General features: G+C 47.2%; 1 protein-coding gene across 1 annotated transcript in view; it reads left to right on the top strand.

Moving 5' to 3' along the window:
* WDR59 (WD repeat domain 59) overlaps nucleotides 1–16661 on the top strand; it is an 83525-nt gene that overhangs the window by 21879 nt on the left and 44985 nt on the right. Inside the window, exons 4-8 of the mRNA XM_018063144.1 lie at nucleotides 1595–1680; nucleotides 2735–2815; nucleotides 5008–5045; nucleotides 9482–9570; nucleotides 14293–14408. Of these exons, the coding sequence (XP_017918633.1) occupies nucleotides 1595–1680; nucleotides 2735–2815; nucleotides 5008–5045; nucleotides 9482–9570; nucleotides 14293–14408 (410 nt within the window). The remainder of the gene's footprint in view (nucleotides 1–1594; nucleotides 1681–2734; nucleotides 2816–5007; nucleotides 5046–9481; nucleotides 9571–14292; nucleotides 14409–16661) is intronic.

The following is a 16661-nucleotide window of genomic DNA, read 5'->3' as shown; positions in this document are numbered from 1 at the left end:
CCTTTTTAATGGCTGAATAGTATTCCTTCGTATGGATACATCACGTGTTGTCTGTTTGTCCACCAGTGGACATTTGGTCTGGCTGTAAGGAGTAGTGCTGATAAGCACATGTGTGTGCGTGTACTCTTTTGAGTACCCATCTTCTCTTCTCTTGGGTATATTCCCAGGGGTGGTGGGAGGGCCACTCGGTACGTCTGTGTTTACTTTTTGTGGAACCATCCATCTGTTACGATGGCTGGATCGTTTGGCAGTCCCGTCAGCACTGCACAAGGATTCCAGCTTCTCCAGAGCCTCACCAAAATTTGTTATTTCCTGTTTTTGTTTTTGTAATTTAAAAATTCTAGTCCTTTGAGTAGGTGTCGTGGTTTTAATTTGCAATTTCCCTCATGACTAATGACGTTGAACATGTTTTTGTGTGTTGGTTGGCCATTTTCATATCATGTTTTGGAGATTTGTCTGTTCAAGTCCTTTGCCTGTTTTTGAATTGGGTTATTTGTCTTTCTTTGCTATTTAATTGTAAGACTGTAGACCTTTATCAGTGATCAGATCTGCAGGTATATTTTCCAGTTCTGTAGACTATCTTTTTAATTCCTTGATAATGTTGTTTGTGACATTTCATTTTGATGAAGTTCAGTTTCACTCTTTTTTTTTTTTTTTTCTTCCCTTCATTGGTCTTGGTTGGAAGGCAGTTACAGGAGAAAGCACTTTGGAGTTAGGAAATCTGAGGTCAGGTCCCAGTTTTAATGCTCACTGTTTTTTCTTGAGCACCCACCCAACTTTTGGAGTCTTAGTTGCCTCATCTGTGATGTGGGTGATGACATCTAGTGTGCAGCGTGATAAGAAAAAGCAGAGGGTAGGTTTCTTAAAGTTCCTGTTCCATAAACTGGCCCTAGTAGACCCTGGAAATGGCAGGGAATGTTATTATAAGATCAGGAAGACCTTTCTTTTCACTCCTGTTCCTACTGGAAGCATTCTGAATTCTAACCTTTTGACAAGAACATTACCTGTTTAGAATTGGAAACTGGCATTTCTGGGTAAAAACCTCAGAGCTCTGTACAAGTGTCTCTGAGCTAAAATGAAAACCAGTCTTCAGAAATGATTAGATTACCAATAGTAGTTAGTGTATTAGTAATCTTGATCCACTCTCAGTATGTTTCATGAACTCATGATATTTGGGGAGCATTTGCTGGCCTGTTGTTTTTTAAGTGAAATATAGTTTGATGGAAGGTTCCTTCTGGCCCATTTGCCCTGTGTCTTTCTGCTTAACCTTAAAGAAGTTCACGTGTCAAGGAGTCTTGTATGGTTTTGCCTTCCGGGACACCCTTTTCGGTGGTGGTTCTGTTTTCTTTCTTATGCAGGCGTTTTTTCAGAGTGTGATAGGTGGCCTCCCGGCGTTTGACGACGGGAAGGATGAGCTGAGAACCCGGAGTTTGACAGCGACTGGGGAGATGGGTGTGTGATCTTCAGAGCAGGGGGTGGTTCCTCTGACAGTGGAGGAGGGCTCCATGACCGATAGCTCTCGTGCTCAGGAGCGTATCTGTAGCTTCAGTTCAGCAGTGACGTTTAAGATGGCGTTCCCCTTGTTTCTTTCCAGAGCAACCAAAGGGTCGACCTTTATAAGTGGAAAGATGGCAGTGGGGAGGTTGGCACGACCTTACAAGGCCACACGCGCGTCATCAGGTAGGCACCGCCCTCCGCCGCTCCGGGCCTCTGTCGTTTGGTCCCATCTTGGGGGAAATGAAGCAAAGACACCATCCCCCTCCGGGCTTGACCCTCCTGGGTGTCTGCTGGGTCCTTAGCAGTCCTGAAGTGATGGCTTTCATGGCGAGGAACAGCTGGAATGTGGGAACCCGCATCCCTGTAGTTGTTAACCCCGATCCCAGGAGATACCTAGATGGGCACAGCCTGCTCCAGAGTGAAGGGCAGTGCTCCTTTGCCGCAGGAGGAGATGCAGCTATGCCTGAGGAACTCCCCGGGGCTCACGGTCAGCGGTGCCCGGGCGCGTGAGACCTCGGGGCCCAGCTCTTAGCTCTGTGTCCAGCCGCGTGGGCACCTCGGGGGGCTGCTGCCTCACAGCCCGTTACCCGGATGTGCAGTCTCTTCTCCCTGGGGGCCTTCCAGCTGGCTCCTGGGACGTCCCTTGGGTCACTGTCTCTGGGTGGGGACATTTCGTTGTGGGAAGCAGCAGCAGGAAGCGGTGAAGGTCGTGAGGGAGGTGGTGGGGAAGGCCGGACGCCAGGCTGTGTTAACTCTGTGTGTAGTAAGTGCCTTTTGAGGAGGGACGACGTTGGTGGGGAGCGCCAGAGGCTTCTTGCCCTCCGTGGAAGCTGCGTGGCGACATGGTACTTTGCCACTGCTTTGAAGATGTGGGGTTTTCTCAGGGTCTCTGTGGTTAAGTCTGACTTAAAAGGCAGTAAGTCAGAAATTCTCTGCTTTTTCCCCCCCTTTGTTTTGTCTTTCGGGCACACACGTGTGTCTGTGTGCATTTGTGTGTGTGCGTGTTTTAAGTTGAAGTGCTCCGTTTCTCTTGGGGGAGCAGGGGGGAACCAGGGAAGGACCTGAAGGTTCCCTTCAGAGCTCAGTGAAGTCTTCTTTCCCAAGGGACTTGGGAGATACCCAGCCTAAACCATGTTCAGGGGCCACCAGAGGTGAAATCTGGTCGTGCTCTGGAGCGCCGCTCAGTCACTCAGCGCTTTCTCGTCACTGCTGTCTTCTTTCCTCCTTGTGTTTCCAGTGACTTGGACTGGGCCGTGTTTGAGCCTGACCTCCTGGTTACCAGCTCGGTGGACACCTACATCTACATTTGGGATATCAAGTAAGAACAGTGAAAGGGCATAAGCGCTCAGCTGCTACGGGACCTTGGCCCCCTCGCTGCAGACCCTGAGACAGGGAGGCCCTGCAGAAGCCTTATTTAGGAGGGGACAGAACTGCTAGTGGGGGGCGGAGGGAGACTGGCTCAGGAAGGTGAGCGAGAGGGCGCGTCATCCTCCTGGGCACTGCAGTGAACCGGTGGAGCCTCCGGGGGACACTGGGTTCCAGCGCCCCACTCTCTCCCCGGAGGTGACCCACCTGGGGCCGAGGAAGCGGGCTGCCGTCTGCTCTCGGTCCCTGGATGAAGGCTGTCCACAGGGCCCTGGTTCCCTGGCAGTTCAGGCCCTTCACAGAGGTTTGCAAAACGGGCTCCAGCAGCCCGGGAAAGTCCGGTTGGCAAAGAAACCCAGGTTCTGGCAATGGGAATGCAGGTGACGGTGGGGGCATTTCGCTGGGCACACACATGGGTCTTCAGTGGGCAGTGCCCTCAGACAGCTGCTCAGCTCTTGGTGCCGCTCCACCGCCCCCGGAAAGGGGGCCGAGAGCCAGTGTGTAGGCCAGCTCCCCATGGAGCTAAGCGTGGACGAGTGCCCAGTCTCGGAGTCTGTGCATCCTGAGTTCTTAGTACACGGCTGTTCCCCTTTCTCTTTGCAGAGTAGGTTCCCGTCCCTGTAACCCCTAGCTAGGGGCTGCGTGGCCTGGGGGGTTCCCGGGACAGGACACCCTCTCCCCCACCACTGTCCCAAATGACAGTGATTTTGTGACACTTTACACTGAGAGGTGAACTGTAGGCAGAGGACAGGCCAGGTGTGGAGGTTTGCTAGAGCAGACAGTCCAGCAGAAGGGATTCGCAGGGAGTAAAGCTGTGCACAGGTGACTTCACCAGTGTCCCGTGCAGGTCCGCACCTCTGAGGTGATGGGTCTGAAGGCAGCGCCAGAGGAGGGAGAGGGAGCAGAAAATCCAGGGGAAGCGGGCCAAGAGGGGCTCTTAGCAAACAAGCAGTCCCCCGGGAGCTCTGGGGCAGGGATCCCTCGTTTATATGAAATGGTTGTTTTCATAATTTAAAAATGGAAAGACACTGAACTGATTTGCCTTCTCAATAAGCCAGGGCTGCAGCTGTGCCTTGTCTGGTCCTCCTAGCCCTGTGTGCCCACTGACCATTTGCAGTGAACCGTTGACCATTTGAGTCTTCCGCTGTATCCAGGAATAGTTTTTTTTTTTTTTTTTAACTGTGGTAAAAAACCACAAAACCAAATTTACTATCTTAATCGTTTTTAACTGTGCAGATTGGTTGTGTCAAGTATATTCACATTGTTGTGCAATGAAGTTGCTCCAGAAGTTTTTCATCCTGCAAAGCTGAAACTCTGTACCCATTAAACACTGCCCCTCCGCCCCCCCAGTTCCTACTCCTTTCAGCCCCTGGCAGCTGTACTTGCTGTGAATTTGCCTATTCCAGGTACCCTGTGTAAGTGGAACCACACAGTCTCCATCCTTTTGTGACTGACTCATTTCGCTTAATACAGTGTTCTCAAGGTGCAGCATGTGGTAGCATGTGGCAGGATCTTCCTTGGTTTTCCTTCATCCCTTTGGTGTAGCACGTGGGATCTTAGTTCCCTGACCAGGGATCAAACCCACGCCCCCTGCATTGGAAGGCAAGAGTCTCAACCACCGGACCGTTGGAGAAGCCCCCCTTTCCTTCCTTTTTAAGGCCTGGTGACAATCCATTGTCTCTATAGACCGTCATTGGCTTATGTGTTCAGCAGTGGACCCTTGAGTGGCTTCCACCTCTGGACTGTTGGGGACATCCAGAGTAGTTTTTCACGCCATCCTGGCTGTGCTGTTGGAAGGTTCTCGCACAGTTGCGTCTCTACAACTGTCCCCTTGTTCCTTTGGAGAAATGACCCAGGAAGGGGCCTTTTGGCTCTCTGCATGTTCACGTCAGTCACTTAGGCCGCGCTATTGAATGCTATAATTTGTGCTCTGTGGAGACAGCTATATGATTTGAAGTTCAGATTCTGCCTCAGTTGAAGAGGTTGAGAAGGGGGACCGGATTTTCTTTACACCACTTATTAAGGTTCCCAGGGAAGCCCCAGCACCCCCTGAAGGGAAACTGAAGAAACGCTGGCAGAGGGAGAGAGGCCCCAGGTGGGTGGTGGCGGGCGGATGGGCGTTTGACTTCTGGCTCTCCGTTTCAGAGACACACGGAAGCCCACTGTCGCGCTGTCTGCTGTAGGTGAGTGACTGCCCACCTCCCTCCCCGGCGGCCTTCATTCCCCTCCTCCCACCGCCCCGCTTGCACCGACCTGTCTCCCTCCTCCCCGTGCCCTGCATCCCATGCTCTGTCCAAGCTGCCTGGACCTTGACCCTGCTGCTCTCTACTAGAGTCAGGACTGTAGAATGTGGTCAGGAACTTATGTCAGAGTTCAAGGGCAGGCGCCACATTGCTTTTCAAACTTTTTATTGTGGGAGCTTTCCAAACTGTGTGAAGCAAGAAGAGAGTGAATTGCTTGTGTTCGTCATCCAGCTGGAACAGCTGTCAGTGCACAGACAGCCTTCGGTTGTCTTTCACCTCCACCCCCCCCCCCCCCTTTGGGATTACTTTTGAAGCCAATCCCAGGTGTCATGTCATGTCATCAACAAATATTTCAGTAAGTGTTTTTTACAACAGGAAAGTGAAAGTGAAGTCGCTCAGTCGTGTCCGACTCTTTGCAACCCCGTGGACTGTAGCCCACCAGGCTCCTCTGTCCATGGGATTCTCCAGGCAAGAATCCTGGAGTGCGTTGCCATTTCTTTCTCCAGGGGATCTTCCCGACCCAGGGATTGAACCCGGGTCTCCTACATTGTAGGCAGACGCTTTACCCTCTGACCCACCGGGGAAGCCAACAACAGGGGGCCCCTTTAAAAAAACTCATAACCACAATACCATTAGCACACCTAAAAATATTAACAGTAGTTCTTTAATATCCTCAAATATTTAAGCATATGCAAATTTTCTCAGTAGTTTCAGTAGATGTTATTTGTTTTTTTGTTCTCCTTTTACAAAATTTTTGAATCAGAATCCAAATAAAGCTGGTGTTGGTAAAGTGGTTGATATATTTCTCATCTCTTTCAGTTGGTAGGTTTCTTCTCCCTTCCCTTTGTTTGGTTGGTTTTCCTTTCCTGCAGTTTCTTTATTGAGGAAAACAGGTAGTTTGTCCTGCGGTTTCCGCACAGTGCTGATTGTGTCCCGACAGGATCATTTAATATGGACACACTGAAACTTGGAAGTTGCCTTCTCATCTGCCTGTTTCCATCACCTTTTTGGAGTTGACTGCTCTTGCATTTCTGCACTGGGCGTGTTACAGAAGATTCTCACCACTTCCTGAGGGCTGAACTTGGGCATAGAAATGTTTTACCTTTCCCCCTACGATGAAGCCCAGTTATCAGGATTCTAATTTGATGTCCTTGATCAAAACAGATCGTGTTATCTGTCTCTTAAATCCTCCTTATTTTGAATCTTCTTGGGTCATTTCAATTTACGTTTGATGTTTACTCCAAAATGATTGCATGATTCTTTTTTTCCCCTGCATCCCCCCTCCTCATCATTTGAAGGCATTAAACATCACAAATGGATTATGCAGTTGGTTGGTTTGCTCTGTGAGGTTAGGGACCATGTTGTTCAGGGCTGCAGACCAGGGTCAACCTAAGTGCCTGCTCTGAGGAGATGCTCTGTGAGGGTTTGTTCCATAGATGTAGGACTCAAGCGCCTGTGCCTCTGTGCTTAACAGTTTAATTGATCTGGCCCCTGCCCCCACGCACATACGTCTGATCTGCGGCATACAATGACCCACAGATGTGGTCGCAGAGGACATCCAGCTGAGAGAGAGTACCAGGGGTCTGTGAATGTTCAGTCACTCATCCCTGAATTTGCTAGTTCTCCTGACGGGTTCCTAGCTTAATTGGATTGTAGAGGATCTCCGAAAAGGAAGGTTATTCCAACTGCTTTCTTTTCTAAGTGCTTCTTAAGAAGCAGAGGTAGGAGATGTCTCTCCTTTTTGTACCTCAGTGAGGCTTCTCAGTGGTGGCAGAGCTGCCCTGGGGAGAAAGAAGTGAACGCGAAGCTTGTGGACCTTTACTAAAGGCACTCTGGCTAACATTCCCTGAGAGGTGGGTCCGGAGGCTGCTGTTCCCCAGAGTCTGTGGTCCTGATCTCTCTGTGAGTGAATTGTTTCTACCACAGGGCAGGAAGTCAGTCAGAGCACGTCTGTGTGTCCTCCGGAGCCGTCTCTGATTCTGAGAACTCTGGGGCTTTCATTTGATCTTGATGTCATGATCCTACAGGTTGAATTGGGAGGTTCCCAGAATCCTTTGGGAGGCTTCATGTTCTGATAGACCACCTACTGGGAAAGGTATATTTTCTTGAAACTTGTTTTTTTTTTTTTTCTTCTTTTTAAAAATTTTTCTTACTTTCTTTTCTTCCAATTTTATTGAGATATAGTTGACGCACAGAAGTGTATAAGTTTAAGATGTCCAGCATAATGATTTGACTTACCAAATAATGATCACAGTAAATTTAATGAACATCCATTGTCTCATATAGGCGCAACATTAAAAGAATAGAAAAAAATTTTTTTTCCTTGTGTCTTCGAACTCTTCAGTAACTCTCACATAGAGATGGAGCCGTCTTTTCTTACACTTCCTCCTCTAGCTTTCTTGCAAAGAAACTGGGTCTCTTGAGTAATATACTACCTTCCTCCAACTTCAGGGGTGTCCACCATTCATTCTTAGGTGACATAAGGTGCCCTGTGTCTCGGGGGAAAAACACAACAAGCAGAGAAGCAAACCAGCAAATACTCTCACCAAAGCCAAGTAAGGCTAAAGTCTGGGCCTTGCTCTGTTTCCTGTTGGGTACCAAGCCCTTGCTTTCTCTCTCATCCTTTCCAGATTCTTGGGTCAGGTTGCCCTCTAAAGCCCTGGATCCACTGTGGTATCAAGTAATAAACACCCATCCGAGGAGAGAGGGTGTCAAAGCAGAAATGTCATGTGTTGCCTGAGCAACAGCAAGAAGAGGTGGAGAGCCATCACATTCTGGTCTAGCGTAATTACCGTGACTCTTGAAGAGCCAGCCAGCAGTGCTGCTGTGCCCCAGTTTTCCACCTGTCTCAGCCCCTTCTGGCATCTTCCAGGACCAGCCCCTCACTTAAGGAGCTCTTTTGCCATTATTGCTCCCTGCGTGCATTGGCAGGGGACTGAGTTCTGTCCCCACGCAGGGCCACGTGAAATTGCTGATGGGGAGACAGGAGAACTGGTGGGGAGCACCTAACTTTCCTGAGGGCAGAATTGGGTAACACTGGCTCATTCTTCAGCTGAGCTTCAGCTAGAGGCTGTAGTTTTCCAAGACTGCCCCTCCTCCCCAAACAAAAGCAGAGTGGGAAGGTGCAGGCTTTGATCTGAGGCTCTTGTGATCGCAAGCTTGGCGTTGGAGAGGATGAAGGTGGGTTGTGTGATGAGTCAGTTACCGTCCAGCAGAGCTGGGCTGAACTGCTTAAGCAGCTACATTTCCTGGGCTTCCCTGGTGGCTCAGTGGTAAGGAATCTGCCTGCCAACCCAGGAGACACAAGTTTGATCCCTGGTCTGGGAAGATCCTGTATGTCATGGAGCAAGTAAGCCTTTGCACTGCAACTATTGAGCCTGTGCGCTCGGGCCCAGGAGCCACAACTTCCAGGCCCCTGTAGCCCCTGTACTACAGCTCCTGGAGCCTGGGCGTCCCAGCGCCTGTACTCCGCAGTAAGGGAAGCCGCTGCCGGGAGACGCCCACGTGGCAGTGGAGACCCAAGCTTGTGCTGCTGCTGCTGCTGCGTCGCTTCAGTCGTGCCCGACTCTGCGTGACCCCATAGACGGCAGCCCACCAGGCTCCCTGGGATCCTCCAGGCAAGAACACTGGAGTGGGTGGCCATTTCCTTCTCCAGTGCATGAAAGTCAAAAGTGAAAGTGAAGTCGCTCAGTCGTGTCCGACTCAGCGACCCCATGGACTGCAGCCCACCAGGCTTCTCCGTCCATGGGATTTTCCAGGCAAGAGTACTGGAGTGGGGCACTATTGCCTTGTCCGAAGCTTGTGCTAAGTCGCTTCAGTTGTGTCTGACTCTCTCCGACCCTATGGACCATAAACCTCCAGGCTCTTCTGTCCGTGGGATTCTCCAGGCAAGAAAATTGGAATGGCTTGCCATTTCCTCCTCCAGGGGATCTTCCTGACCCAGGGATTGAATCCACGTCTCTGAGGTCTCCTGCATTGGGAGGTGGGTTCTTTACCACTAGCGACACCTGGGAAGGCCCCAGCATAGCCAAAAAAATAAAAATAAAAATTTAAAGTGAATATATATAAGTAAGTGGAAAAAAAGGAACTACGTTTCCCTATTGATTCTACTCAGAGGTAGCCTGAAGTTTTTTTTTTTTTCCCCCTCATGAGATTATTTCCTCAATTAGGTGACTCTGATCCTGTTCCCATGTGTCAGTTCATTTATTTTTTTGGCTTCATTTTCTCTCTCACTGTGGAGCTGATGCAGTCAGAGAAGCTTGAAGAGTTCTGTTCTTATTCATCCGGAACTCATTATCCAGCTCCCCTGGATAAGCTCCACTCTGTTCCGAAGGCGTTGAGGGCAACAGCTTTCTTCCCCTGATTTTGCTTTGCAGCGGGTGCCTCACAGGTCAAATGGAATAAGAAAAACGCTAATTGCCTTGCCACCAGTCATGACGGGGATGTACGGATATGGGACAAGCGGGTAAGTGATCTCTTTTTCCCCCAGGAGGGTATCCAGAGGATGTGAGCAGCAGGACTTGTCCAGGGTAGCTTGGGCAGCATAGTTAATTGCCGTGTTAAGAACCTAGTACCAAATGACCTTTGCTTCCTGACCAAACTGGTGCTGAAGAACATAGGGGAGTGAGGCATTATGACCACAGGTTAAGAAAATGAGCTTGGCCTGACCTAAGCTACAGTCCCATTTTGCTACTTCCTGATTATATCAGGTGAACCACAAACTTTTCCAAGCCTCAGTTTCCTTGTCTTTGGAATAAAGGTGGTAATAGTGGTTGTATCACTGAGGAGGTCAAGCCTGGGGAACCAGACACCATTCTAGAATGGTCATCGGGCTTCTTATCCCTGCCCCAGATTGCAGAGGGAAAATCCATTGTTTTAGAACATACACCATCCAGAATCTGAATCACTGGGCCGGGTACTCAGTATGCCCAAATATTCCCAAAGTAATATTTGAATATAAAAAATGGTTTAAATAGAATTTTTGAATAATTTGTAGTACATGCATATTTATTTGCCTTAGAGTGTTTTCAGAACCATAGGCAAAATAGACAATGTGGTATTTAGCCATGAATCCAGGACCGGTTTTCCGGAACAGTGGCTATGTCCTTATCTCGTAAACACGCACTGCTGAGCTGTTCCTTTATAGGCTTCTCTCTGGTCCGCTCATAACCCTGACTTCCCTTGTTATCTATTTTGTTTTAAGAGATTTAGCTTTTTTTTTAGCTGTTGGGACTTCCCTGGCAGTCCAGTGGTTAAGACTCTGTGCTCCCACTGCAGGGGACACAGGTTCAGTCCCTGGTCAGGGAACTAAGATCCCACAGGCTACAGTGGTGTGGCCAAAAATTAGAAAAGAAGTCTCCCAGTCCTGTCAGCCTCAAAAGAGGGCCTGCAGGCCGTGTAATCTCCCTGCAGCAGCCCACAGCCCTGAGAGGCAGGAAAGGGGTGAAGCGCCCTGGGCATCTGCTGTCCTGGCAAGCCTGTCATGCTGGCGTCAGGGAGAGGGCCTTTTGCCTGTGTAACTCCCAGATGGTGGGGTAAGGATGCAGAAGGCAGTCGACTTGCACACGATCGGGGATGGAGGTTCAGTTTCCTGCTCTGTGAAACGGGAGGCTAGAGCTCCTGCCTTTGTGGGGAGGATCAACTGTCAGTTTTCCCGAAACTTGTTCTGCGGCTGTCCCAGCTGGGATGCTGGGCGTCCTGTCTCAGCGCTGCTTTCTGCTGCTCTGCTCCCTTCCCCTGCCAGCAGGGAATAAAGTCAGATCGTGGGAGAGGAGAGGGGAGTGAAGCAGAGACGGGGAGGCTGCGGGGTTGGGCGCTAGGACTTGCTGGGGAGGTGGTGTGCTAGTCAAAGCCCTCGCCTTGGACGGCTCTTCAGTGACGAGGTGGTTTTAGAAGGAGAAGGATGGTGCGTCTTCTTTATGTCACTTTTATATCTGTCTCTCTACTTCAGTCTGCTAACAGCCATGCTTCACCCCTCTTCATTTCTTCAATTGACAATTAGCTTTATTCATGTCTATTGCTGGTATAACATTTAAGGGGTTCCCCGGTGGCTCAGTGGTAAAGAATCTGCCTGTAATGCTGGAGATGCAGGTTCGATCCCTGGGTCAGGAAGATCCCCTGGAGGAGGAAATGGCAACCCACTGCAGGATTTTTGCCTGGGAAATCCCCTGGACAGAGGAGCCTGGCTACAGTCCATGGGGTCACAAAGAGTCAGATACGACTTAGCGACTGAACAACAACAAAACTAATATTTGAATATAAAAACTAGTTTAAATAAAATGTTTAATTAATTTGTAGTACATGCATATTTATTTGCCTTAGACTGTTTTCAGAACCATAGGCAAAATAAACAATGTGGTATTTAGCCATGAATCCAGGACTGGTTTTCCAAAACAGTGGCTATGTTCCTTATCTTGTAAGATACTGCTGAGCTGTTCCTTTATAGGCTTCTCTCTGGTCCACTCATAAGCCTGACTTCCCTCAGCGAGTCTGTTACCTATTTTGTTTTAAGAGATTTAGCTTTTTTTTTTCGTCTATTAATACTCAGGATTTCTGTTCATATGGATTGTAAAACTTGTTCGTTGTAATTTCACTTCTCTGGCACTTTTCTAGTATCAAAGCAGGACTGTTGGCAGCAAGCATCACAGGCTTTAAAAAGTGCAATATCAGTGGTGATGTTGGGTTTTCACTCAGACTCATGAATGCTTGGTAACACTGCTATTTCTTAGTGTTTATTGTGCGCAGGCATTGTTCTAAGAACTTTATGTGTATTGATTCATTTTTCTTTATAAATAGCCTTTAAAATGGTTACAATTATTACCCCCATTCTGCAGCTGAGTAAATTAAGGCACAGTTTGTTGCCAAGATTTAAACTCAGGGAGGCTGGTTCTGGAGATTGTACTCTTAACCTTATAGACTATAGCTGATGACAGGAAATAACACAAAAGAGCACATAAAAACCATCTGTGTCCTATTGCCTAGAGTCACATGCTAACGTTTTGGTATTTTCTTTTCTTGTGCTCTTTTAAAAACACGGTTTATCATATCTTGCACATAGTTATGCATACTTTTTTCATTTAACATTAAAATAAATTCATTTTCTCTGTTATAATAAGCTTTTTCTAAGTATAACTTTAGTGGCTGCATGATATTATATCAGATAGCTGTACAATAATTGATTCTAACATTTAATTAATTCCCCCCTTATCATTCATTATGTTCCTGGTTTCCTAGGTGTTCCACATAGCACAAGATGAACATCTTTTGTACCTAAAACTTTTTGTGAATTTAGAATAGTCCCTTAAGAAAGGAAAAATTTTAAGCATTTTGATGAAAATTGTCAAATTTTTTTTCCCTAGAAAAGATTATACTATTTCATATGTATACCAGCAGTGACAAATGCTGCCTCACTATGTTGAGTATTATCTCCAAGTATCTCCTAATTTGATTGCTTAAAAAAATTTTTAATGTTTTAATGTATATTTCTGAAGTTTCCTTCTGAATTTGTTGTGTATGTACTTGGTAAGCATGTATTGTTTTCTTTTGTGATGTGTACGCATTCTCTTTGGGAGTCTTAGGGCTTGATCACTTTAAGCTTGGTGGTTTTCAGATAGAGTTTATTCTCTATGACAAGCTAGTGGTTACCACTGAGAGAGGGAAGGAGGGGAGGGGCAATTTAGGGGCAGGAATTAAGAGATGCAAACTGTTACGTATAAAATAAGCTATAATACTGTGTTATTACAACATGGGAAATATAGTCAATATTTTATAATAGCTGAAAATGGACTATAATCTTTAAAAATTGTGCATCACTATATTGTAAACCTGTAACTTGTGTAAGTCAGTCAGTTCAGTCGCTCAGTCGTGTCCGACTCTTTGCGACCCCATGAATCGCAGCACGCCAGGCCTCCCTGTGCATCACCAACTCCCGGAGTTCACTCAAACTCACGTCCATCGAGTCGGTGATGCCATCCAGCCATCTCATCCTCTGTCATCCCCTTCTCCTCCTGCCCCCAATCCCTCCCAGCATCAGAGTCTTTTCCAATGAGTCAACTCTTTGCATGAGGTGGCCAAAGTATTGAGCTTCAGCTTTAGCATCATTCCCTCCAAAGAAAACCCAAGGCTAATCTCCTTCAGAATGGACTGGTTGGATCTCCTTGCAGTCCAAGGGATTCTCAGGAGTTTTCTCCAACACCACAGTTCAAAAGCATCAATTCTTCGTCGCTCAGCCTTCTTCACAGTCCAACTCTCACATCCATACATGACCACTGGAAAAACCATAGCCTTGACTACATGGACCTTTGTTGGCAAAGTAATGTCTCTGCTTTTCAGTATGCTATCTAGGTTGGTCCTAACTTTCCTTCCAGGGAGTAAGCGTCTTTTAATTTCATGGCTGCAGTCACCATCTGCAGTGATTTTGGAGCCCAAAAAAATAAAGTCTGACACTGTTTCCACTGTTTCCCCATCTATTTCCCATGAAGTGATGGGACCAGATGCCATGATCTTCGTTTTCTGAATGTTGAGCTTTAAGCCAACTTTTTCGCTCTCCTCTTTCACTTTCATCAGGAGGCTTTTTAGCTCCTCTTCACTTTCTGCCATAAGGGTGGTGTCATCTGCATATCTGAGGTTATTGTATAATATTGTACATCAACTATACTTCAATTAAACAAAAAAGGTTGATGGTTTTACCGCAGGATTGGGGTGGATCTGTTTGGATGTCACAGTCCCACTCTGTGGGTGATTGTGAGAAGGGGAGCCGGAATCACAGACCATGGTCCCAAAGAGGAGACACACCCACTGCCTTCTTTAAGGTGTGCCTGTGCTGGGAGCAGAAGATGGTTAGACTCACAGGCTGGTGTTCTGAGCATGCGTGAGGGAGAGCTGGCGAAGTCTTGTTTTGTTTGTTTTAGACAAAACAAAATGGAGTTTCTTAAGAGCAGAGACGGCCTCTGAGAATTGTTTCTTTTGGCTGTGCTGCGCTGCATGTGAGATCTTAGTTCCCTGACCAGGGTTTGAACCCCTCCTCCCTGCCGCGGAGGCATGGAGCCCTAACCCTGGGCCAGCAGGGAGTTCCTCTGGGGGTGTATTTGTATCCCCACCCAGCAGACTGGGATAGGCTGTGTCCAGCTCAGGTGGACGCGCTGAGCTCTTTGTAAAGTGCCGCCTCTGGCTGATGGTCCTGTTGCAGAAACCCAGCACAGCAGTGGAGTATCTCGCGGCCCACCTCTCTAAGATCCACGGCCTGGACTGGCACCCGGACAGCGAGCACATCCTTGCTACCTCCAGTCAAGACAACTCGTCAAGGTGAGCGGCGCCGCTGGAGCAGGGTGGGGAGCGTGTCTGGGGGCATCAGGGGACTGCGAGCATTTCCTTTGGAAGGAAAGCTGCCGCTGGTTAGCCTGGCGTGTGTTTCAGGGGGTTGTGTGCTTCCTGGGGAGCCGGGCAGGTTCACTGGTGATGTGGACCAGGGGAGCGGTGAAGTAGCACGTGTCTGACTTGGCGCCTGTGTTTGTTTGGTGGGTCTTCTTTCTGTTTGTGAAAGGAAGTCAGAGACAAAAACATTTAGAAAGGACTAGAAGTTTACTCTGCAAGATGCGGCCAGGAAGTCCCATTTCTGAAGGACTGGCTCATCAAAATAACACAACAGATACCCAAGTAAAGGAGAAAAACCCACACAGTCATTAAAGTTACCAAGTTGACTATTAGTCTGGGTGGAAAAACAGCAGTTTTCACACATGATTATCATATCTGCAAAAGTTAGGATGTTTTTGGTCATCCACCTTGCACAAGTCAGGGACGGAGTTATTTTATTAGAGATTCTCTAACTCAGGGGTCCCCAGCCTCTGGGATCTAATGCCTGATGATTTGAGGTGGAGCCGATGTAATAATAATAAAGTGCACAACAAATGTAATGCACTCGAATCATTCCAAAACCACTACCCCCAGGTCCATGGAAAAGTTGTCTTCTACGAAACTGGTCCCTGTTGCCGAAAAGGTTGGGGACGCTACTCTAACTTGCAGGAAATGCTCAAGGATTTATGTATGTCAATAAGCTTGTTATTCTCAGTTTCTCTCAGAGTGCAGTGTTTCTTGTTTGTTCTCTGGCTTTGGAATGTGATCTGCACCCTTGTTTGAAAGGATGCAGGGCATGGAGTTTCTCCTTGTGGTCAGGTCTCTGCCTGGAAGGACAAAGATTTGACCGCAGATGTTTGCTTAGCAATTTTGTGATTGGCTTCACCAATGTAATTCTTCACTTTAGACAGGCATGTACAGCTTTTTGGTATGGTTAGCAAAGCTAGAATCATACACTCAGCCTTAAAAGTTAACTTCCGTCTGGAGGTTTCTAAATCCCCTAGACTTGTAATTTACATTTATGTGCCCAGGGTAGTTTTTCTCTTTGTTTGTTCTGGCCTTAAGTTTTTGTCCCCATAACCTGATCGGCTTGTTTCCCAAGTTCAGGAGCCAGAAACCATCCTCCTCTTTCTTTGAGGTCTCCAAATTTGTCAGTATTCACTGACAGCTTTATTACCCCTGAGGTTGGGATACCAGGGGTAATAAAGCAGATAACAGGCCACTTTCCACATGTGAAACACAGTCCTTGTTCCTTACTAGTTGGCTTGTTGTTCAGTCACTCAGTTGTGTCCGACTGACTCTTTGGGACCCATGGACTACAGGACACCAGGCTTCCCTGTCCTTCACTATCTCCTGGAGTTTGCTCAAACTCAAGTCCGTTGAGTCAGCGATGGTATCCAGCCATCTCATCCTCTGTCACCCGCTTCTCCTCCTGCCCTCAATCTCATCCCAGCATCAGGGTCTTTACCAATGAGTCGACTCTTTGCATCAGATAGCCAAAATATTGGAGCTTCAGCTTCAGCATCAGTCCTTCCAGTGAATATTCAGGGTTGATTTCCTTTAGGATGGACTGGTTGGATCTCTGTGCAGTACAAGGGATTCTCAAGAGTCTTCTCCAGCATCACAATTCGAAAGCATCAATTCTTTGGTGCTCAGCTTTCTTTATAGTCCTACTCTCACATCAACACATAACTACTAGAAAAACCATAGCTTTGATTATAGAGACTTTTGTGATGTTTCTGCTTTTTAATACACTGTCTTAGGTTTATCGTAGCTTTCCTTCCAAGGAGCAAGCATATTTTAATTTCATGACTGCAGTCACTGTCGCAGTGATTTCTCACGGAAATAATCTGTCACTGTTTCAATGCTTCCCCCTTCTATTTGCCTTTAGCTTAGGAATTAAATGAGATTTTTGGCATAGTTATTTTATTTTTTCCATATATCCTGGTAGAAAGACAGTTTTTACTGAATGTGTATAAATAACATAATTATAAAAAAGTGAAGCAGTTTAGAAATGCTTGTAATAATAATCACTGTTTTTAGTATTTAGTTGTTAAGGCTGAATGCATACCATTTTTTTCCTTCATAATCATTTACTTAGTTTATGTGACAGTTTATTAGTTTCTAATTTATATGAATTTTTATTGTTTTTTTTTTGTTGTGCATTCTAAGGAGTCTACTGGAACAAGATACCATTGAATGAAT

Source organism: Capra hircus, chromosome 18, assembly GCF_001704415.2.
Source record: "Capra hircus breed San Clemente chromosome 18, ASM170441v1, whole genome shotgun sequence".
Classification (NCBI taxonomy): Eukaryota; Metazoa; Chordata; class Mammalia; order Artiodactyla; family Bovidae; genus Capra; species Capra hircus.
The sequence above is the reverse complement of the archived record's forward strand: the minus strand, read 5'-3'. Positions and strand labels throughout refer to the sequence as shown.